The 24,992-nt window shown below is 43.7% G+C and overlaps 1 protein-coding gene across 3 annotated transcripts in view; it reads right to left on the minus strand.

The window, feature by feature from the left end:
* Positions 1-24,992, minus strand: part of sh3pxd2aa (SH3 and PX domains 2Aa) — a 201,753-nt gene that overhangs the window by 77,314 nt on the left and 99,447 nt on the right. For 2 of the 3 annotated variants that reach the window (XM_080419673.1, XM_080419674.1), the window contains one exon: positions 1,487-1,615. In XM_080419673.1, coding sequence (XP_080275799.1) covers positions 1,487-1,615 — 129 coding nt within the window. Of the gene's footprint in view, positions 1-1,486; positions 1,616-11,039; positions 11,085-24,992 lie in introns of all 3 variants that reach the window. The other variant, XM_080419672.1, reaches the window with a different exon arrangement.

A 24,992-nucleotide genomic window follows, 5' to 3' on the forward strand; every position in this document is an offset into this window, starting at 1 on the left:
CATTGCTATAGTGCCACGCAATACAAATCTTCTCTTATGGGGGTCCAAGGCATATCTTTTCTAATGGGGGTCTGCAGCATTAATACATGTATGGATCAATATGGGGGTCTGCAGCATTAATACATGTATGGATCAATATGGGGGTCTGCAGCATTAATACATGTGTATGGATCAATATGGGGGTCTGCAGCATTGATACATGTATGGATCAATATGGGGGTCTGCAGCATTAATACATGTATGGATCAATATGGGGGTCTGCAGCATTAATACATGTATGGATCAATATGGGGGTCTGCAGCATTAATACATGTGTATGGATCAATATGGGGGTCTGCAGCATTAATACATGTATGGATCAATATGGGGGTCTGCAGCATTAATACATGTGTATGGATCAATATGGGGGTCTGCAGCATTAATACATGTATGGATCAATATGGGGGTCTGCAGCATTAATACATGTATGGATCAATATGGGGGTCTGCAGCATTAATACATGTATGGATCAATATGGGGGTCTTCAGAATTAATACATGTATGGCTCAATATGGGGGTCTTCAGCATTAATACATGTATGGATCAATATGGGGGTCTGCAGCATTAATACATGTATGGATCAATATGGGGGTCTGCAGCATTAATACATGTATGGATCAATATGGGGGTCTTCAGCATCAATACATGTATGGCTCAATATGGGGGTCTTCAGCATTAATACATGTATGGATCAATATGGGGGTCTGCAGCATTAATACATGTATGGATCAATATGGGGGTCTTCAGCATTAATACATGTATGGATCAATATGGGGGTCCTTGACATGAAACACTTTTAGAACCACAGACCTAAACGCTCTGCTGCAAGTCAAACAGAACCTCAAGGTAATGCCAAGAAGACCCACTATGGAGATGGGAGTCGAGAGAGAGAGAGAGAGAGAGAGAGAGAGAGAGAGAGAGAGAGAGCACGCTGGCACACGCGAGCGAGGGATTCTTGAGGACAAAGGGCAGAATGGAACAAATCGTCTCAAGAGTGAGAACCATGAGAAGAGACAGAGAGAGACACTGACAGACAGACAGAGGCAGAGAATCTCTGTGTGTGTGCGGGGGGGTGTGTGGGGGTGTGTGTGTGTGCGTGTGCGTGTGCGTGCGAGTGCGAGTGCGAGTGCGTGTGTGTGTATGTGTGTGTGTGTGTGTGTGTGCGAGTGTGTGTGAGTGTGTGTGTGTGTGTGTGTGTGTGTGTGTGTGTGTGTGTGTGTGTGTGTGTGTGTGTGTGTGTGTGTGCGTGCGTGCGTGGGAGATTGATAGAAACCCAGAAAGCCAAACAGAAACAGCAAACATCAGACAGCGGTGCAACGTCTGCAAAGCGTGTGTCCTGACTGCATGTTCACAGTGTCTCCTCCTGTGAGGACAGCGCTCTGTCAGAGAACGACCCACCACACACACAACAACAACAACAAAACAACGACAGAACCGTCAGACTCACCGCTCTCGCTCTTCTCGATCACGTCCACCGTCTCCCCGGCCTTGAGGCTGATCTCAGAGTTCTCCTGCCTCTCGTAGTTGGCCACCACCACGTACTGCTCCAGCACCATGGGCTCCGAGCTGTCGATCCCTGAGGGGAAGAAACAGGCCGTCAGCCAGCGGCCGGCGGTAGCCCCCCGCCGCGAGCGCCCGCCGCCGCGAGGGCCGGCACCGCCGCGGCCGCCGGCGGCGGCGATGCCGCGTTGCGCCCGCTGCGTCGTCGCCATCCGCCAACCCCCGTCGCCGACCAATCAGAAGGCGCCGAGCTCACGACCTGGCTGCATAATAATCCCGAGCGTCCGCTGGCCATATAGCTGCGCCGCCGTCCTCGTCGTCCCGCCCGGCAACCGAGGAGAGAGAGCGCCGAGGAGGACCCTCGGAGGGAACCAAAACAAAGGGGGAGCGGAGGGAAGGGAGCAGGGGGTGAAGAAGAGGGTGCAGGAGGGGCCGCATCCTTGGGGCCGCCTTCACGGGGTCTCCATGATCTGGACCCGACTCTGACTGACTGACTGACTGACTGACTGACTGACTGGGGGGCTTCAAGGACAGAGAGAGGGAGAGAGAGAGAGAGAGACGGACGGAGGGACGGACGGAAAGAAAGAGACAGACAGACAGAGGAGAAGCGGAGGAGGAGAGAGGGGAGCTATTAGCGGGCCGGAGGTTGGAGGAGGACTGGGGGGAGCGGAGTCAGTCAGTGGAAGAAGAATGGAGAAGTTTTCAATCTGTGGAAAATCAACAGTGCAAAGGGTTGAGAGAGAGAGAGAGAGAGAGAGAGAGAGAGAGGAAAAGCCTCCCCTCTCTGCTGGGTTTGGTAGACTGCCGTTAGGATGGGGGGGGGGGTCGGGGGGGTGACGAACACACCAATCATGGCAGTCGACACTGCTGGCCTTAAATAGAAACATATGAGTGGGCTAGGGGGAGAGAGACAGAGAGAGAAGGAAAGAAAAAGAGAGGGAGGCCGGGCCTATGTTTATGCGAAACAGAAGAAGAAAGCATTTCAGTTGGGGTTAGGTTGCTCTACTGTTGCTCTACTCTCTCTCTCTCTCTCTCTCTCTCTCTCTCTCTCTGTTTAACCTCTTCACTGCCAGCAATGACTTCATGTTGTTACCATGGTTCACACAGTGCATGTTATTTGATGTGAGTTGCAGACACACAGCTGACTGCCATGTTTTTGGTCAGAAAACGAGAGAGATGACGCGCGGCGAGGCGCTCATGATGAGGGGCTTTTCAGCAGATAATCATCTACGTCACACGCACACTGTCTTCCTGTCTTTCCAAAGCGTCCCACATTTTCTTATTTTGGGGGGATATTGGGGGCCGTCTCTCTATCCCAGTGGGTTCTCAGCCTTTTCCTGGATCAGGGGCCCACCTGAAAATCTCGAAAGCACCCATCTGACCGCTTGTGTTAAGTGGTCAGATGGGTGGGCCGCGTGCAATTTTCAGAGCTGTTCATGTTCATTCAGATGTTCATTTCAACGATCAATCAATCGATTGTTCCGGCTTGGATCCATGGTACCACAGCACACTTTCAATTCCTAGTCATCGGTGTCATAATGAAATTTTTCAAGGTGTTAAAGAGAAAAATATATTTTTTTAACACAGAATGTTACATTATCAATAAAATGTTTCGTGTTTTGCCAATTATTTGGGGACCCCACTTGCAATATCTTCACGGACCACCAGTGCGCCCCGGGCACCATAAGGTTGGGAATCGCTGATCTTTTTTTTTTTTTTTACATCAAATGGTCTTCTGTCTTTTTGAACCACATTTCCTTTCTGGGGGGATTATTGCTGGGTTGTTTGTGTCTCTATCCGTAAGCATTTCCTAACATCAGGGGAGAAGGGGGATAACCCCAGAAAACCACCAACAAACTCATGTTTTCCTGGGCAGCCTGGATCATGATTTCGTCTCTGTCATGGTGGAAACCTCATATGTCCAGAACTGTTACTTTTCAGGATTCAAATTAAAAGAAAATAGCAGATCAACAAGCTCAAAATGCGTCGCTGAGCTTGTAGATCTCCTATTTTTGATAATGTTGTGTACTAATGATCAAGTAGGGCGTTAATTTACGAAAAAAAAACACAAAAAGTTAAAATATGGAGATAAGAGGTTTGCTGCAGGGCTTCTTACTGGGATGCAAAAACCTTTGGACATGATCTGATGGAAACGTCCTGATGTCAGAGGTGTAAATAAAGATGAAAACGTGCGGTATGTTGGAGTCATCAAAATGGAGATCACGTAGTCCATTCCGCTGCTCTGGAAGAGTCAGCAAGCCGAGTGCGTGCGTGCGTGCGTGCGTCTGTGTGTGTGGTGCAGAAACCGTAGCAGATCCACAAGCTCGAAGAGCAACGCGTTTTGAGCTTGTAGATCTGCTACTTTTGAATTTGAATCCTGAAAAGTGGACATATGAGTTTTTTTCACCCGACAGAGTGAAAATAGCCAATCTACGAGCTCACAACTAGATCTGCTAGTTTAGCAATTTTGGGGGGAGAAAAGCATTAAAGTTGTTAATGTTGAGTGAATGTGTTTCTCATAGATAAAGAAAAGACAATCTGATTAGTGCTGATGACACAGCAGGCATCGGAACTGAAACAAAAGTCAAATCATACCGTGCAAACACAGATATGAATGACTGACAGTTACTGTGTCTAACGAAAGGACAGGGATTAGAGCTGTGTCAGCAAATTATTCTGTCGTCCCCCAATTTACTGCAGTCAGCTTTTGTATCATTTTAGTTAAAAGGATTGGCACTTGAACATTAATTATATTACTGCAGATAAGTTTTGTCTATGTGCTTTTGAAGGCTTGCTTCATTAAAATAAAATAATAAAAAAAGGCCCTCCTCTCTCTTGTTTTAACAAGTAAAGGTTTGGGCCTAGACAACTTCACGCTGCGTATTTTTATGCACAATTACATGGCAAGATAACAACGTTTACTTATTTTTTCGGAGACAAAGGATGTCAGAAAACAGTTGTGGGTCTTGTTGCTCAATTGAACAAAATGTTACCAAACCAAGTGATTCGAAATATATTTAAGTATAGCCAACTTCTTCCTGGCTTTATTAGAAAAATAATTTAGAGGGGAAAAGTAGTGGAGGTGACTGGTGAATAATGGAAGTATTTCAGCTTAAATTTTATAGTGTTCCAATTTCAGTTCCAATTTTGTCTGCTCATTTCTTTGTGTCGTCACTTCCAATTTTGCTTGTTTGTCGTGTATCCTGTATGACATTGGTTCTCAACCCCCAGGGGTCCTTGGGGGGGTTCCAGGGGGTCCCCAGCAAAATGTGTTAATACAGCATCCCAATACTTTTAACCACTTTATCCATTTATACGTTGGCTATTCAAAAATAGCAGATCTACAAGCTCACAGAGCGTCACTTCGTGCCACGCTGCAAGCTTGTAGATCTGCTATTTTTATTTTTTTCTGAAAAATCTTGAAAGTATTGTGAAAAATCTTGAATATCTTTTTATATTTTAACACAAATCTTCTCTTCTGGGGGTCCCTGGCACAAAATATTTTCCGACGGGGGTCCACGGGCCAAACATATATCAATTTGGGGGTCCTTGGCACCAAATAACCACTGCTGTATGAGATCTCTCTCCTGATCGGATTACATTGGTATCCAGACCTGAACATGTAATTTCTGTCTACTAAAGTGCTGGAGAGATGGGGAGAGCCTTGTTTTACGGAACAAACGCTCTATAGCAATGTAACTATCACTTTTACACTCCTTTTAAAATAATCCAAGAAAACCTCTTAACTCATTCAGTGCCCAGCTTATTTATGGAATTTTGGCTCTGAGTGCCACAACCAAAATTCATTGTAAAAAAAAGGAGCCGAGAAGTTAAACAAAGAGTGAATGGAGCAGCAAATCTTCAAATCATCATATCTTGGGTTCTGAACCTTTTTTTTTTTTTTAAATAAAAAAAATTAATTGGACGTCTTAGACGTTCTGTGGCACTCAGGGCTTATATTAGCGGACGTCTTAGACGTCCAGTGGCACTGAATGAGTTAAGCCCAATATGAAGTATTTGTCCCTAATGACATCAATATGAAGTATTTTCCCCAATGACATCAACCAAAGACATGGATGCCAGGTTGAAAATGGTTAAATAGGCTGCCTAAAAAGTATGCATTAGAACAATGACATCCTTGCCAAGTTGTACAAATAAAAAAGTAGGCCATTACAGAAGCACTGAGCATTATAACGTCTCTGTCGTGGTGGAAAGCTCATATAATGTCCAAAACTGTTCGTTTTCAGGATTCAAAGAAACAACAAAAAAAAGCGACAAAAAGTGACACAGATGCGTATCTGTGTCACTTTTTGATTTGAGCTAAAAAAAAAGCATTATTTTACACTTTGGCTACTAAAAAATAGCAGATATACCAGCTCATAGCGCGGCACTCGGTGCCGCGCTATGAGCTGGTATATCTGCTATTTTTTAGTATATATCTGCTATTTTTGAAAAATTATGAAAATGTGTGCAAATCTTTGAATATGTATTGTTTTAAAGCGAACATTTGTAAGTCAAATCTTTGCTTCTGGGGGGTCCCTGGAACAAAATATTTTGAGATGGGGGTCGGCGGCCAAATACATATCATTTTGGGGGTCCTTGACATGAAAAAGTTTGAGCACCACTGATATAGAAACATACGTTTTTGTCAGAATACTGTTGGGATTTAGAAGACATTTGTAGAATCGGCCTTAATCGTCTTAATGGGTTAAAAAACACAAAAAGTCATAATACGGAGATAAGAGGTTTCTGGCCGACAGCAGCGATAAGAGTGCGTACAGTACACAGCGCTATTTAAACAAACAGACATGTACTGTAACCTCGGGGAGGGTCGTTAACCCCTCCCTCCCTCAAAAAAAGGGGCAGCCATTCTTTCTCTGTGTCACGTTGTTTATGACCATATCCTCCCCCCATAAGGTGAACTATACAGACAAGGATCTTACTTTGCAGAAAACATAGCCAGCCCTGTGTTCCAGGGAGCAATTGAGGTCAAGGTTTGGCCATAAAGTAGCACAGGTCCAACTAAATTCACAAACCTATCAACGCCGTCCCCATGGAAACAAAGCCACGTTTGTGTAGCAAAAAGTTGTGAAATACCAACGAATATCCTTAAAGAATGCTTATGTTTCAGAGTCATTCTGTTCATAGCCTATTAGGCCTGGAGAGGGGGGGGGGATTACCGTTTCTTTGTTTTTCCTGAACGTTGCGTTGTCGTATCAATGGTGCTAATGCAGGGAAACAATATATATGTTTCTCCCCCCCCCAGCGTTGCCCCAATTACTGTTAAATGCCTAAAAAAATAACATTTCGTTGCTGTCGGGCAGAAACCTCTTATCTCCATATTTTAACTTTTTGTGTTTTTCGTAAATTATCGCCCTACTTGATCATACTACAGCATCAAAAGTAGCAGATCCGCAAGCTCGAAACGCGGCGCAAATAAGCGACACGCTTTGAGCTTGTAGATCTGCTACTCTTGCCATTTCTGAATTTGAATCCTGAAAAGTAACGGTTTTGGACATATGAGGTTTCCACCCTACAGCGACGACTTGCTAAATGTTCACCAGATGGGCAACTAACTCTGGGCCTTTTTTTAATGTGTGTAACAGCGTGTGTTTATTTCTGCAGGAGAACACAATCTTTGCTGGGCTGTTTGTTTGCAACACTTTTTTCACTCGCTCTCTCCCTCCTATTCCTTTCAGCGTGTGTTTCTCGTGATCTCTTTAAGCTTAGTTATGGTTTGCGGTACGGTGGTGTTGCGTGCCGAAAACGGACAACGCTCAAGGTCGCGAAGCGGTGCGGATGCCGTGTAGATCGGCTGTTTTCGGAGCACGACGGTGCCGCACGGCGCAGCGTAAATTAGGCCTCATCCCGCAAGACAGGAGTTGAGCAAGGTCACTGGCGCTGATGAGTGGTGGAAAAAGTACTCAGATAAAAAAAAAAGTAGCAATAGCACAATATAGAGACTACTCTATTATAAGCAAGCCTGTATTCGACATATCATGACAAAGGACCCCCAAATTGACACTTATTAGCCCACAGACCCCCATATATGTATTTAAAAAATGGTCACCATTTGTTTTTTGTAACAATAATGGATAAAGTTAAAATCTAAGATGACACAGATGCGTTCACGGTCTTCATGGACTAATGCAGACCAATGTAAAGAGAGCCAGACTTGACACTTCATCTCAGCAGCAGGCGGCCGGCCGGCCCACATGCACACCTAACCAGTCCATGTTCAGTCTGGCGCTGGGCCCTGGCCGCTCCGCTCTGCCAGCCCAGGGGTCCATAGAGATAGATGGATGGACAGATTGCAGTCCAGCCCAAATGTGCGAGGGTTTGAGTTTGACCAGATGGATATCGTCGCTGTCGGGGGGCAGAGACCTCTTATCTCCATATTTTAACTTCTTGTGCTTTCTTCATAAATTAACGTCATACTTGATCTCACCACAGCGTCACATTAAAGCGTCAAAAGTAGCAGATACGCAAGCTCGAAAACGCGGCACGAACTTCACGAAGCCACGCGTTCCGAGCTCGTCCATCTGCTACTTTTGCTATTTTAGAATGTGAATCCTGAAAAGTAACAGTTTTTTGGACATTTTGGTCGAGTGGAGGTTTCCACTCGAAGGTAGCGGCGTAGAACAGTGTGTGTATTCACACTGAAATGTTCATCATCATCATCATCGCCGGGAGCCCGCGGCAAGTTGCGCGTTCTTGAAGCAAACAAGTTCGTTCTACTACAGAGTGAAGAGTGCGTAACTATTCTGCCCTAAAAAGCCAAATTGCAGTAACTACTAACTACGCAAAGAATGAAACTGATTTAAAACCTAAACCCCACAACATACCAGGATATACAGTGTCATATTGCTCTAATTGTATATCTGTCCTTGAGGTTATTGTTTATCCCCATGAAGGCTGATTTGACCTTTGAGATAAAATAAATAAGTAAATGTGTCCAAAAAACATAGAAACTGCACTTTGGCTATCAGTCTCACAACGCCTCGCAGCACGAGGTGTTGTGAGCTTGTAGATCTGCTATTTTCGACTTTCGGAGAGTCGGTGGAGAGGGGAAAAGAGCAGACCAAGTACAGAGCCAACGGTCAAGTTGACAAAATATTGAGGGTTTAAAGGTTAACTATCTGAAAAAATACACATTAACATGAATCCTACGATTTTTTTTTATCTGACTGCAACACAATTTTATACAATATGTAGTGGGGGTCCCTGCTTCATCTCTCTCTCAGCTAGGGGGTCCTTGGCCTGAAAAACGTTGAAGACCCCTGGACTAGTCTATTTAAAAAATAAATAATAATAATAAAAAACATCTTTTCAAATGGGGGTCCGCTGCCAAATACAGTTTGGAGGTCCTTGATGTAAAAAAGAAAGTTTGAGAACCACTGACCTATGGAATCCAAAATGATGGCATGAGTCATGATGACTGAGAACTTCAGAATCCATGAGAAATAACTTGTAAAAAGCTTTAGTGATTCAGGGTTTCCAATTTGCTGCGAGGCTGCAGTGCGGCAGAGAGAACACAAAAAGACACTTCCTCTCTCCTCTGATAAGAGCCTACAAGGTAATATGAAAAAACATCATTCATCCATTTCCACTGCAGCTCGCAGAAACATAAACAAGCAGCAGCACCGCAGCCACGCACAGGAATAAAATACATGGAACTGGAAATGGTTCTTCAGAGTTATTTTAACCCATTAAGACCTGGGGCCGATTCTAAAAATGCCTTCTAAACCAGTAGTTTCTCAAACTTTTCCGTGCCAAGGACCCCCAAAATGACATGTATTTGGCCGCGGACCCTCATCTGAAAATGTTTTGTGCCAGGGACCCCGCCAGAAGAGAATATTTGTGTTCAAATAAATTATTTAAAAAAAATCAAACACTTTCAAGATTTTGTTGCTATACTGTATGTATATATATATATATATATATATATATATATATATATATATATATATATATATATATATATATATATATATATATATATATATACATATATATATATATATATATATATATATATATATATATATATATATATATATACATATATACATATATACATATATATATATAATATATTTGAATATATATTATACAAATCTTTGAATATAGATTTTTTAAAGACAACATTTGATACTAAAATCTTTATAAATCCTAAAAAATAAATATATTTTTTAAACTTATGTTGCTATGATCAGTGGTTCTCAAACTTTTTCATGTCAAGGGGACCACCCAAAATGATACGTATTTGGCCGCCGACCTCCATATAAAAATATTTTGTTCCAGGGACCCCCCCAGAAGCAAAGATTTGAGTTGAGATTTGAAAATATATATATTTCAAAGATTTGCAAAAAAAAATCAAGACTTGCTGATATATCTGGTATTTTTTTTTTTATAAAATAATGGTTATAGCTAAAAATGTAAAATGACACAGTATGCGTAGATTGAATGGGTTAACGAGGAGGCACTCTGCTTAACGCTAAGTCATAATATCTCACACGTGGCAGTTCAATTTGTGTCCATATCACCAACACAGTGTGTCAAACCTCTTATCTCCATATTCTAACTTTTTGTGTTTTTTTTTTCTGAAAATGAACGCCCTACTTGATCATACTACAGCGTCACACAAAAGCATCAAAAAGTAGCAGATCGACAAGCTCAAAACACATTAAAAATAACTATCGCCCTGCAGCAGCGTTCAGGCAGCGATTCAAGCAGGGCAGAGGAGCTCATCACCACAGCGTTGATGATGTTTATTACGGAGAGGCCAGTGTGTCTTGTTTATGTCGTTTGTAAGAGGAAAATATACATTGGAAATGAGTTATGTTGAAGCAGGCAGAGTTCTAGTAGCAGAGACTGGTGAGTGGTGACGATGCAGGCAAAGCAGTCATGCGAAAAGCTTTCAGTGTAAAAAAAGCAATAAACGGAGGAACTCGTCAATATGCAGACGATACAGTGATTGCGGTTTTAAAAAAAATGCAATGGTCCATGCATGCTCGCACGCACGCACACACACAAACACACACGCATGTTTGTATTACTATAGTTGTGAGGACATCAACGTTACGATTTTGAAAACGCTGTTTTACCTTATTTGTGATATTTTCAACCCTGAAGTTTTACTTAGTCATGCACCAAAAATAGCCAATCTAAAGCTTACAATGCATCAGATCGGCTATTTTCAGAGACAGGACAGAACTCCGAATGTCTAATCCTAACCTTAGCCTGAATCTTTTCCTAATTAAACCTAACCATAAAAAAACGATATATATATATATGTATATATATATACATATACATAAAATACAATAAGAAATCAATTTCTCTTGTGAGAACCAGGTAAATGGTCCTCACAATGTCTATCTCTCAAATTACTTGTGGGGACATTTAGCCCTCACAAGCATAGTAATACAAGTACACACAGACACACACACACACACACACACACACACACACACACACACACACACACACAGGGCTACCTGAAGCCTCTTTCCTCGGGCTGTCTGTAAAGCCGTACATCCATACTGCAGGCAGAAAGTGGGGAGGAGAGGAAACAAGGGAAGAGAAGAGGAGAGAAGGAAAGGAGACAGTTATTCAGTTTGTCATCATCCATGCATCTTTACATGTCCACCGCTGTCAGGCAGAAACCTTGTATCTCCATGTTTTATGTTTTTTTTAATGCTTTTTCATAAATGAATGCACTATTCTATATTCTTGTCATATGACAGTGCCGTGCGACAGCAGCAGAAATGGCTGATCTACCAGCTTACGACACGTCGCATCACTATTCTTGGAAAATGCTGAATGTTTTTTTTTAACAATTACACAACAAAAAAAATTATAGCGATGCCAGGTTGAACATGGTCGAGTCTGTCTGTGGGTTTTATAAATATTTAACCAAAAGAAAGTATTAACAAGAGCTTGTGACTAATTAAAAACAACATTGGATCCATTCGAACGGGTTTTTTTTTTTTTTTTTTCATTTACACTACTAAAAAGGGAAGACTTTTGGACATACAAGGATTCTACGCGACAGCGACAATAATGACAACAACACACGCTTGTCTCGCAAGGTGTTGTTTTTCTTCTTGTACTGTATATCCTGATCAGCAGCCAGCCCTGCATCATTATGCGCGGAGCAGAACACAACACAAACACAGAGAGAGAGAGAGAGAGAGAGAGAGAGAGAGAGAGAGAGAGAGAGAGAGAGAGAGAGAGAGAGAGAGAGAGCGAAGCAGGGACTAATGGCTACATCAAAACACAATGTTTTTCCATTAGCACACACACGCGCTTCCATCCCATCTGGGAACCATACACATGAAGAGAGAGAACACAACAGTGATAAGCATGGTTGGTGAGTGAAAGGAGGGGAATATGAGAGAGAATATGAGGCCGACATGATATGCGTATCATGTTGGTGCGTGGTGGTACTTATATCATAACATAACATACGGTACATAAGCTCATAACTTATTCAATCCCTTAAAACCAACACTTCACCGTTTTGTCAGCGTTATCTCCATATTGTCTCTGTGGGGTGGAAAATCTTGTGTGTCCATAACCAAAGGGGGGGTTCGTGCCCTACATGCAGTGTTTCTCAACCAGTGGTCCGGGGACCACCAGTGGTCCTTGAGGGGGTTCCAGGGGGTCCCCAGCGAAAGTAGTTAACACAGCATCAGTATAATTTTAACCACTTTATCCATTTATATGAAGGCAATTCAACAATTAGCTGATCTACAAGCTCACAGCGCGGCACGAAGTGACGCGCTGTGAGCTTGTAGATCTGCTATTCTTAGATCGTAGATCTGCTATTCTTGAAAAATGTCAAAAATGTGTGCAAATCTTTAAATCTAGCGAACATTTTGAACTCAAATCTTTGCTTCTGGGGGTCCCTGGCACAAAACATTTTCAGACGGGGGTCCGCGGCCAAATACATATCAATTTGGGGGTCCTTGGCATGAAAAAGGTTGAAAACCACTGACCCTAATGCATTTCAAACTAGGGGTGCTTCCTTATGCCAGTATGGAGCCAGCTAGAAATATTTGAGGACGTGTGGAACTCCATATTGGGCAAAAAGGCCATCTTTGGGCAATATTTGGGGGGGACATACATACTGTACATTCATACGGGGGACATACAGACAAACGCTGTTGTAAAATCTTTCTGCACATTCAGTATAATGTTATGTTACACCATACTACAGTATATACACCAGTGGTTTTCAAAGTGGGGGCCATTTCTCAATGGGGGGCTGCCTGCAACCCACACTATATTTAGGAGTCCTGCTTGGCATGGAGAGGTTTGGGAACCCCTGCTATACACTGTATACACATTCAGATATCTACAATCAGTCAAGTAGTACTTTAACCCTTTAAGACCGGGACACTCATCTGTGTCATTTTAAGATTTCTTTGGCTATTCAAAAATAGCAGATATGCAAGCTCATAGCGCGGCACCTTGATTGTGTTCCGGTTTGGATCACTCATGCCTACAGTACCTCTCTTACACAGTATATATTCAAAAATTTGCAAAAGAAAATGAACTAATAGCCAACGTTTAAATGATGATTCAAGTGGTTAAAATTATTGTGACGCTATATTAACTAATTTTGCTGGGGATCCCCTGGTACTCCCCCCAAGCACCCCTGAGGGGGGGGGGGGACCCCACTTTGAGAACCAACGCTTTACTCCACACTACCATGACTTCCTCAGGACCTCCAGGAATGTGTGTGGTGGGCGTTGGCTCTCCTCTGAAGGCTCACCTTACACCCCCCCACCCTAACCCCCTCCCTTCCATAACAGACCCCCCACCTCCACCCACCCCCCCAAAACAAGGAAATTAAACTCTATGAATCAGAAAAGGGGAGGGACCAGGGGAGGAGGATGATGAAGATGTAGCAGCACAGATGATGGAAGGCCGGCTTGGGAATGGTTGCCATGGTGTCAAATGTTACAAACGTCATACGACAGTGTGGCGTGAAAAGAGACGATCTGTAAGCTCACGACGCATCACAATGTGTTTTGCGAGCTTGTAGATCTTTTATTTCCCGCGATTTGGGCAAATTCTGGCATATAATGACACGCCTAAGATAAGACACCCGGTTGAACGTGGTTAAAAACCTCTTCCTTCTAGAATTGTTACTTCTATTTGGGAAAGATGTCAACATTAGGACAAATGTATGAGGGGCAAACAGAACAATAAGTCTCAATCTTATCCAATATAGAGTCACAATCATTTTAACCACTTTTTATACTTTTTTGGCTGTTGAAAAACAGTAGATCTACAAGCTCATGACCTTATAGATCTGCTATTTTGGGAAAAAAATCTAAATTTTGTGCTAATCTTAAAGCGAACATTTTTCTTTGCTTCTGGCGGTCCCCTGGCACCAAACACTTTCAGATGGGGGTCCGCGGCCAAATACATATCAATTTGTGAATCCTTGGCACTGCAGTAGAGCCTACAACGAGGCTAGACGTAGTCACAGCACGCCAAGGCACATAATGTCAGGTCATAATTTACTAACTAAAAGACACGTGGAAAAAGAAAATCAAGAATGAAGTTCTGGTTTTCATAAAGTAGGATTCATGTTAAAAACAAAAACAAAGAAAAGATCAGAGCACTCACAAATCAGTAGAGAAGTAGAGAACGTAAATCTGAAAAAAGTTGTTATTACAGCAATGGTTGAAATGCCAACATGTTTTGACCATGTTGGTCGAATAACACGCACATTGAAATGAAAGCTATTAAAAAAAATAATACGAATCTCTTGTTAACTATTGGGCCGACTGGACAGCCCAATGGTTAGGACAGTGGTTTCTCAAACCCTTTCAGATCAAGGACCCCCAAATTGATAATCTGAAGTTTTGTGCCAGGGACACCCAAAATGATTAAGCACGGCACGAAGTGACGCGCTGTGAGCTTGTAGATCTGCTATTTTTGAAAAGCCAACAAACATATAAAATGGAAAAAGTGATTAAAATGATTGTGACGCTATATTAACTACTTTTGCTGGGGGGCCCCCTGGAACCCCCCCCAAGGACCCCTGGGGGTCCCCAACCTCAATTTGAGAACCACTGGGTTAGGTACAGTATCACATGGGCTCTTATGCCTGACATCGAGGCCTTGGTTGGATTCTCAGCTGGCCAGGGCATTTGCTACATGTTACTCTCCTATCTCCCTCCACGATTCCTGTCTCTCTGCACCAGTGGTTCCCAAACTTTTTCGCTCGAGAGTCGAGACCCAAAAATATGATGTCTCCCTGGGACCCAAACCTGTGAAAATAGCAGATCTACAAGCTCACAACATGTTGCGATGTGACACGCTGTGAGCTTATAGATCAGCAATTTTCACTATTTCTTAAAAGTTATTTTGGGTTTATTTTGTATTGTTTCAAATTCAGGAAATTATCTTGGTTTTTTTTTAAAATTAACTATTTATTAGCAGTTATTACCCTGATGGCAAAAATAATCTATAGTGCTCATGTGCCCATCCCTCACTCCATGGTTCTGCATGCAAGCACTGCTACACCCTGGACAAACTTCAGCCAACATTTCTCACTTGCTAATGGAGAACCCACACGCTTTCTCCAAACCGCCCATATTTACTAACTTCTAACCCCACCTATTTGCCCCAGTACAGTCCAGGGGAACTTCCAACCGCACTTATTTGCCCCAGTGCAGTACTAGTGCAGGGGAACTTCCCACATGAACACATTTTAGTGCCAGTTCATCCTCTTCGCTCATAAGGCCCTAATGATTCCACCAAATGCTCTGGAGCTATCCTCTCATTCTCTGCCTACTCCCACCAACAGCCTGTGCTCACGCCTTGCTTGTTTGTGTGAAACTGAACGGCAGCGTGGGTGTAGTATTTGTGTACGTTGGAGAGGCACAGAGGCATGGACAGAAGGACGCAAACAGTCAACACAGCTGTGACTTTAGGTTTTTTGATTCATGCCAACAACTGCCTTATTTGAACAGAAGGAGCTCAGCTTGGCCAATCGCATAAAGATGGGAATCTTGAAAAAAAAAAATCAAGCTATTTTATAATTTAAAGCTATTTGGCAATATATACAACAAGCAGCTATGATAACTTACAGCACAACATCTACGACAACATTACTCCTTACTCCGCCTCCGCCAGGCTGGCCGGCTGAAGGACGGAGACCCTGTTCTCGCTCCTGTCCGTCCGTCCGTCCGTGTGTGTCTGTCTGTGTGCATGCAGAGCCCTATCTTCCATCCTGCTCTATCCCTTGGCACTACCCGCTACCCGTTAATTACGCACAAGGCAGCTAGCCTTGCGCATTGGAGGTGTGGCCATGGGCGTGTTGTTGCGCGTTTCTGCCCCGCAAACTCGGCCAGGCTCACTCAGGCCCAGTTTCACAGTAACACTGAGTACACTTACAATATGCTTTATACAGATTTTCTACTGTTTCTAATGTTACTCACCCTGTAACTCAACCACTTCGGAGCTGCTTGTTTAGCCTTAGATGCATTTTATTTAATTGTTTTATTACCATAGAAGTGCAAGCATTGTTATAAACAAATGCTGGTTAGGCTTATCAGATATAATTATAGCAGTGTTAACAGCGAGCCTTCCTGTATCTATTACAGAATAGTATTAACTTGGCATTGAAGACACAAACTGTATTGAAGATTCAAGATTTTGCTGTGCTATGACGCGCAATTTGAATACTAATGAAGTACTCAATTCAGTGACCTACGTTCAATGAAGTGAATGGTAGGTCGTTGAAATGTGTGAATTCCTTCACCAGTAGCCATTAATTATCACCCCAAGAACGATAGCCACACACATGATAAGCCTTCACGGCTTCACCTCAGAGTTAGACTAGTCAGACGGTCAGACCACATTCTTGCTGTTTGTATTGCTGCCCCCCAGCCCAGCCACTCCTGGGTGCAGCGTATCAGATGCGTATCAACGTATCAGATACGCCGTTTCGAACCGTTTTTGGATGTATACGGTGGCGCCGGAAAAAATCTGCAGGCCATACTGCGTATACAGCGTACCACGGTAGAACACATCACTGCCGCAAATCCGTTTGGTAGAGCGCGCCTGCAATGGGAATGTGGGGAGTCGGGCCAGGCGCACAACATTCAGAGGTCCCCCTCACTCCTATTCTCAACGAATCTCTTTGATTCTAATTTTCCTATAATCAGCAGAAGGGAGTGTCAATTCCTTGTGTCAATTGTGTTTATATAAGATGATCGTCTATTCAAAGAAGACAATGATTTGTGCTGTGCGATTCGCTCCAAAATACACAATTCAGTTCTATTAATCCATTGCGTAGGAAATAAAGAATGGATTGCAATAATATAACAATCTCTATAATCAGTAACATGTGGGTGATAATTAGGTCAATCAAATATGGTTTTATTGAAAGGCAATCAAAGAGCTAGAGCGTACGATGCAAATGTGTGTCCAGGCACCCCAGTGCGGCTGCAGAGTACTTTGCGCCATGCTAAATGCCCAAATAGTGGGTATAGCGACTCCAGCTCTGTTAGCCACGATCTGCATGAAACCTTGCACGCACTCCCAATCTTTCTAACTGGCCTCATGGTGGCGCCAAAACAGGCCGATTCACCCCATTTAGTGTTTTCTTAAAAAACACACGTTTTGCTACTACTCCTATGGATTTTTCCTACAGTATTGCGGGTCCATGGGTAGGCTAGCCTGGTTCCAGACGAATCTGCCTTTGCAAAATTGCATCGCACTTTAGCCGTCGGCAGATTAGGTCTGGCCCCCCTCCATAGAGATTTCATTTCTCTCCCTCCGAAGTCGTGAGGGACCAATCAGGGCCCATTATCCAAATGTGGGCGGGCTTATCACCTTATGTGGAGCAATGGCGTACAAGGAAGCACTGCTCTGATTGGTTCGTACAAGGAAGCACTGCTCTGATTGGTTTAGGTCTAACCAATAGAGTCCGTTTGGATCTTTTTGTAACCGCCCCTTGGAAAAAAATCTATCGTTGATAGGGACCAGACTAATATCCACGCAGTGTGTCGTGTGATATTGTCTGGCCACGCGAGGCTATGGGTAGGCAACCCCGTCCTGGTGGAGACCTGCGTCTACCTGAGTGCATGTTTCTAGTTTTGGGCATGACGTATTTATTTATTTTTTGGTGCGACACCATCAAACGACGAACTATAGAATAGGGCTTAAGAAGTTAAAAAAAACAGTGGTTCTGGACTGTAGCCCTGCAGCAGAGTGGACAACTCCCCTCCGCTGTTTCATGTGAGATAATAAAAGTCCAATCCCCCTCTCTATCCACTAGAGCCGACAAGCTTTAGCAGATTGATGGAGGTCCCTGAGGGAGGGGTAGAGCCTGGTTCCCCAGTCAGCCAGGGTCAAACCCCGCTGACTAATGCACCTCCATGATTACTGGCCAGACTCACTGGACATCTGATTGATATTAACCCTCCACTCTGTCCTGCTCCTCCACCTCCCACGCACGCACGCACGCACGCACGCACGCACGCACACACACACACACACACACACACACACACACACACACACACACACACACACACACACACACACACACACACACACACACACACACACACACACACACACACACACACACACACACACACACACACACACACACACACACACACACACACACACACACACACACACACACACACACACACACACACACACACGTATATTAGGGCTGGACAATTAACCTAAAAGAGTGGTTCTCAAACGTTTTCATTTCAAGGACCCCCAGTTTACTATGCAATCGGGCCATGGAACCCCATAACTCTGAGAGTGTACAAATGGAACCAAATGGACCTGTACCTGTAGCTGGTACAGGTCCTATATTTAGAACTATTAACTGACTTAATCTTGCTTGTGTAGGTTGATCGATTAATCGAGAAGCATTGTATTTCTTTCTTATATCAATGAATCGACACAAAAAAAACATGGAACAGATTTTTTTTATATAATCAACAAAATCAATTGTCTGATTAAGCACTGTACTTTGTTTAATGGTGAAGAAATTGCAAAAATATCAGCTCTACGAGCCCGTAGAGCTGCTATTTTAACTTTTTTATTATGATTAATTAATCGAGACAAGTTTGAAATAATTGTGATATTGATTTGAAGCCATATCGCACAGCCCTATCTGTGGGCTGCAGCTATAATGATTACATTCTGAACAGCTTAGAACAAAGATTCACGATGATATATGATGTATAGATTAATCTTTTCGAGTCATCTGCGCATAATTCTTTCATTTATTCAATTAATCTGTGCAATTCATTTAGATTATAAAACATGCTACTCAATTCACCTGATGGGACTGGTTGATAGCTATGGTATGATAATGGTCATAGTGAGTCTAATGTGTTTGCAGAGTACCACAGTATATCACTGCCCTTAGCTGTGATATCGCTGCTGTCGGGCAGAAACCTCTTAACTCCATATTCTAACTTTCTCTGTTTTCTGCGTAAATTAACGCCCGACTTGATCATGCTACCTCACACAAAAGCGGCAAAAGTAGCAGATCTACAAGCTCGGAACGCGGCGCGAAGCGACGCGTTTCGAGCTTGTCGATCTGCTACTTTTGGCGTTTTTGAATTTGGATCATGAAAAGTAACAGTTTTGGACGTATGAGGTTTCCACCCGACAGAGACGATATGATAATATCACACAATACACCACCGCCTGTCCTGAGTTATTGCTTAACTGTTAAATGACAGTAAAATAAGGCCATAAAGAACAGAATGATGGTGAAAGCTCATCATACATGAACCCAAACCATTCATCTTGCTTAACTCATTCAATCGGGGAACTGTGTCATCTTAGATTTCAGCTATAACCATCATTTTATACTTCGGCTATTCAAAAATAGCAGATCTACAAGCTACGTTTGAATCCTGAAAAGTAACAGTTTCGGACATATGGGGTTTCCGTCCTACAGACGAAATATAGCATCCAGTCCTGTTCATATACACATGCACATACACTCGCACGCACGCACGTGCACATAGGATGGTTAATTCCTTTCAAGTTTTGGATGATGACGCCACAACAGAACCCAATGTTTTCCTCTCTCCTTCCAACTGCTGTGGGTAATTTTCCTTCGGTTGTGACCATGTGACCCCAAACGTCTGCATTACCCTGCAATTAAGAGCCTCAGGACAGTGAAGAATGGCTCCTCTAAAGTCCTGCTTCCTAGGTTTGGATTGGACCGTCTTATTAGCCATCTGTCTTGTTATTCTAGAGACTTTAGTAGATTTGTGTTTTCAAAGACCAGTTCCTTCTCAAGACATCACAAAGCCCCCCCCCCCAAACACACACAGACACGCAAGCACCCAGGCAGCACGCAGGAAGCACGCACACACACACACACAAGCAGCACGCACACACACACACGCAATCACACAGGCAGCACACACACAGAGACAGACAGGTAATCACACAGGCAGCACGCACACACACACAAACATATAGACTACACAAAGATGACATAACAGACACAGAGACAGACAGACAGACACGCATGCACACACACACACAATAATGTATGTACTGTACGCGCACACACACACACACACACACACACACACACACACACACACACACACACACACACACACACACACACACACACACACACACACACACACACACACACACACACACACACACACACACACACAAAAGAAAGAGAGAGATAATTAGAAACTTGACTGACCTCTCTCAGGGTTACATTAATACACTCACAGATCTAGATTGTTGCAGTCACCACCCAACACTAACAGGACACACACACACACACAACAAGGACAAACACTTGTCACTTACTGTACCACTGGAACTACACCGCAAAATCCTCAGTGTTGATTCTAACCCCGAACTGCGGGTCCAATCATAGTTTTTTTGTACAATCTCAGAGACCGAGTTAAATTAACAGTGAGAATTGCACTGTGCCTTAATGACAAATCAATCACTGCTAAACGACATTGACGCGACAGCCGTGGATAAAACACTGCAGTATAAACTGTCAAACTAATCCTACCAATGTCAATCGACGGACACGAGCGAGCAAAGCAGCATTTATTAGAGCAGCCGGCCCGCCTTGCGGACATGCAAGGGTCAAACGTGACGGTTCGTGTCTTCGTGAGGACTTAACCCATTAAGACCTGAGGCCGATTCTGCAAGATGTCTTCTAAATCAGTTTTATGTTGCTAGAACAGTGGTTCTCAAACTTTTTCATGTCAAGGACCCCCAAAATGATATGAATTTGGCCGCGGACCCCCATCTCAAAATATTTTTGGTGCCAGGGACCCCCAGAAGCAAATATATGAGGTATAAATATTCGCTTTAAAAAAAATTATATATTCAAAGATTTGCACACATTTTCTAAAATAGCAGATCTACAAGCTCGTAGCGCGGCACCGAGTGCCGCGCTACGAGCTTATAGATCTGCTATTCTTGAATAGCCAAAGAAATCTAAAAAATTACACACAGATGCGTTCCTGGTCTTAATGGGTTAAACGGGGAAAGGACGGGAGCCATTTGCAGTGACAAACGCTCTTTGGCGGGCCGCGATGACAACATGCTGGCGAAGAATGGCCATTAGCGGTGACAAACGCTGGCCCTGCCAGCTGTGTGAGTGACACGGCGTGGGTTGGACGCGTCAGGGACGACATCACATCACTCTGGACTAGATCACCACATCTGTTGCACAGAATGCAGTCTTCTGCACTATACACGGTTAACTCATTCACTGCCAGAATAAATAAATCATCACACTGCCAGCGATTTTTCTTACCTTTTCAAAGTAGTCATAGAATATTTATCCCCGGTATGATCGATCCCCTGATGGTTGCTAATCAATCACGGAGGGTTTCACTGTGCTTCCGCGGGAAGAAAAATAAATGTCACCGCGACCGCCCGTTGGACTTGCTATGGGCCGTTGAAAATAGCACGCCTCGCCAAAAATGCATGGTAAAACACAAGAGCTGAGATACAGGCGATTTCCCAAAGACAGGAAGTAGATGGAGAGGAAAATCTAGGGATCACGTGATCTTCTGCTTCTGTGTGTATCTGGGGATGAAGTGGTTAGCGAAGAGCGCCATCTAGTGGAAACGCCTTTTTCTCCCCCAATTTAGCTTCATTTGTGTGCTGTCACTGCTGTTGTATCCTACTGACCTGCACGTGAGGAGCCCCCACCGGGAGGACGTGGAGCCTTCGTCGTACTCCTCCCGCCAAACAATCCCCGCTGACAGGTGCCGCCCCTCCAGCTCGTAGGATAACGTGTGGTGACAAACATCACCTTCCCCGCCCCCCGGTGAATTTGATTGGCTGTCATCAGTGTTTCTATCACTATCGCGCTGAAAGTGATCCAAACGATATCGTGAACGACTATCGTTGTCGTTATGGTCGTGTGGCGTGAACTCTGCCGTCCACTTCAGTCCCAACGATTTTTAAAACATTGAATTCAGAGTTATCGTGCAGTGTGTGAACGGCGCTATTACGCACAAGAAAAATGGTGGTCCTTCAGCAGTTCTTTGGTGGATGAGAGACTATACGGTAGCACCACTGTCGTACAAAGAACCTGTTCAGCCCCCTGTATGGTTCTATTTGACAATGGTGCTACATACATGTAGCACCTTTAACCCATTAAGACCTGAGGCCGATTCTACAAATTCTAAATCAATAGTTCTCACACTTTTAACGATTTTTTTAAAAACGTTCCAAAACAGCAGATCTACAAGCTTGCAGCGCTATTGTACATCTATTTTTTTAAAAGCCGACGCAAAAATCTAACAGATGCTTTCCTGGTTTTAATGGGTTAAGATGGCTGTATACATAGCACCACAAGGGATTGTCCTGATTATGAGGCAAATAACCACTTTTTAGCGCTATACAGCACTTTAGTGTGTGTATACACGTCTACTGTAAGTAGGGAACACATGACAACATAATGACATAATGTACACTACAAAGTCCTGAGTGTCAGTGTGTCGCTCGGGAGGAGCTACTGTGTGGTATAGCCAATAGTGTGGGTGTGATCCTCTCATTCATTCCATCCACCACTGACACAAACACATAAACATCCCTCCATACGCACACGCACACACACACACACACACACACACCCTCATCTCAGAGTGTGCAGGAATGAGGTTCTACATATACGCAGCAAAATCTCCATTTGTAACTCTGAGCGTGTACACATGGAACCAAATGGACCCTTACTTTACTTTACTTGTTTATTTAGATGGGACACCACATATTAATGAACATTACATAACAATGCAAGTAAATACACCGGATTTAGCAAAAAAAATTGAATTTACATCCGCAGTCCCTGCAGAAAAACACGTAAAAACAAGGACAGGCAGAGAGTGGAGTACATTACAATACATTACACAGGGAAACGGAGCATAAAACGCACATACAAGAACAAAGGTACAGAGGTCTCTGTAACTCTGTCGTTTGTGCACGCTCAGAGTTAAATGAATCCTCCGGGATTTTAAATTGCACATAAACAAAAAAACACACACACACACACACACACACACACACACACACACACACACACACACACACACACACACACACACACACACACACACACACACACACACACACACACACACACACACACACACACACACACACACACACACACACACACACACACACACACACACACACACACACACACAAACGTTGTTTGTTTGTTTGTTTCCATCCCACTCCTTTACCCCTCTCTTAAACGTTATAGCCCCCCATCTCCATCCACATCCCCCTCAGCCACCCACAAGTAAACACTATTAGCCTAGTTCCTATAGTCCTATACTCTGAAATCGAATCCAGGGTGCCACGTAAACACACTGCCTGTGCCTGCCCTGCCCTGCCTGCCTGTCGGACATTCCCTCATCCCCCCACGGTTCCCCCTCAGCTGCAGCTTCCCAGCACACACCCCACGTCCCCCCCTAAACCCCCCTAAACCCCCCCCAGCATCTGGCCCTCACATGGAGCACACGCCATGCAGGCTCCACTCTCCCCTTCAAGGCAAGAAGGAAGAGGAACAAGAAGAGTCTGGATAAGAACCCCCTTAAAACATTCAATGCAGGAACGCATCCGTGTCACTTTAGATTCCTTTTGGCTATTCAAAAATAGATCTACAAGCTCATAGCACGGCACTGAGTCTTTGCTTCTGGGGGTACCTGGAACAGAATATTTTACATATGTTTGCTTTAAAAAAAGTATATATTCAAAGATTTGCACAAAATGTTCACGATTATTCAAAAATAGCAGATCTACAAGCTCGGTGCCGCGCTATGAAATTGCATATCTGCTATTTTTGAATCGCCAAAGAAATCTAAAATGACACAGATGCGTTCACGGATTGAATGGGTTAATTCAGTCATTCTCAAACTTCATGCCAATTGGGAAGCCCCACAATGTAGGCCTATATGTATTTGGCCGCGGGGGGGTCATATTCACTGACGCCGTTTTTCCTTTTCCTCCTGCGTAAATATAGCTGTATTTGTTGACGACATGTGTCTAATATTCTATGCTCTGTTGATGAATTGAATACATACAGTAGGACCACAATGGAAACAAGTCCCCCAGGACTGTGTTATCCGTTTAATCTAAATGTTTTACGGTACCTCCGCATCGCGACACGTCGTGAGCTTGTAGATCTGCTATTTTCAAATAGTCGATTTAGGGCTAAAGTGGTTCTGATGCCATATGAACTCATTTTGCTGGGGACCCCCCCCCCCCCCCCGAACCAACTCAAGGACCCCTGGGGGACCCCACTTAGAGAACCACTGCCCTAATTCCCCCCAAACCACCCACCCACCTACCCCTCCATCATGGACACAAGCGGCCGCCTCAACAACAACCCCTGACCCCCTTGTTTCACCCTCCATTACCCTCCAGGAAAAGCTCATGTCAGGGTTTTGGTTTCTATTGGGATGCAAGCCACCCTGAGAACGTTTATTTAAACCAGTACAAATACAGTGGGATGGTTTGGATCTGGGGATCCACATGGGAACGAACCGAGGGGCTCCGACTGAAGTCCCAGATACACAGCCTGTTAGCATGGAAGCAGTGTTGATTTCGTCGACTAAAACCATGACGAAAAATGTTCGTCGACTACCTTTTTTCACTGACGAAAACTAAATAAAAACTAAGCTATGATGACAAAAACTATGACTAAATATATTGACAAATACAAACTAGACTATTGTGTCAGGGAGGGGACTAGTGGAGAAGAGATCCAGTAGAACTAAAAGACAAGTCATTTTGTTTGGTTGTGCTGTTGGAGTCGCATGTCATAGATACACAGCATGTCACGGACCAGTGGTTCTCAAACGTTTTAAGGACGTAATAGGCCGCAAACCCTGAAAAGATTTTGTCCCAGGGGCCTCCATAAG

This window comes from Gymnoscopelus braueri (genome assembly GCF_963280865.1).
Source record: "Gymnoscopelus braueri genome assembly, chromosome: 2".
NCBI classification, from domain to species: domain Eukaryota; kingdom Metazoa; phylum Chordata; class Actinopteri; order Myctophiformes; family Myctophidae; genus Gymnoscopelus; species Gymnoscopelus braueri.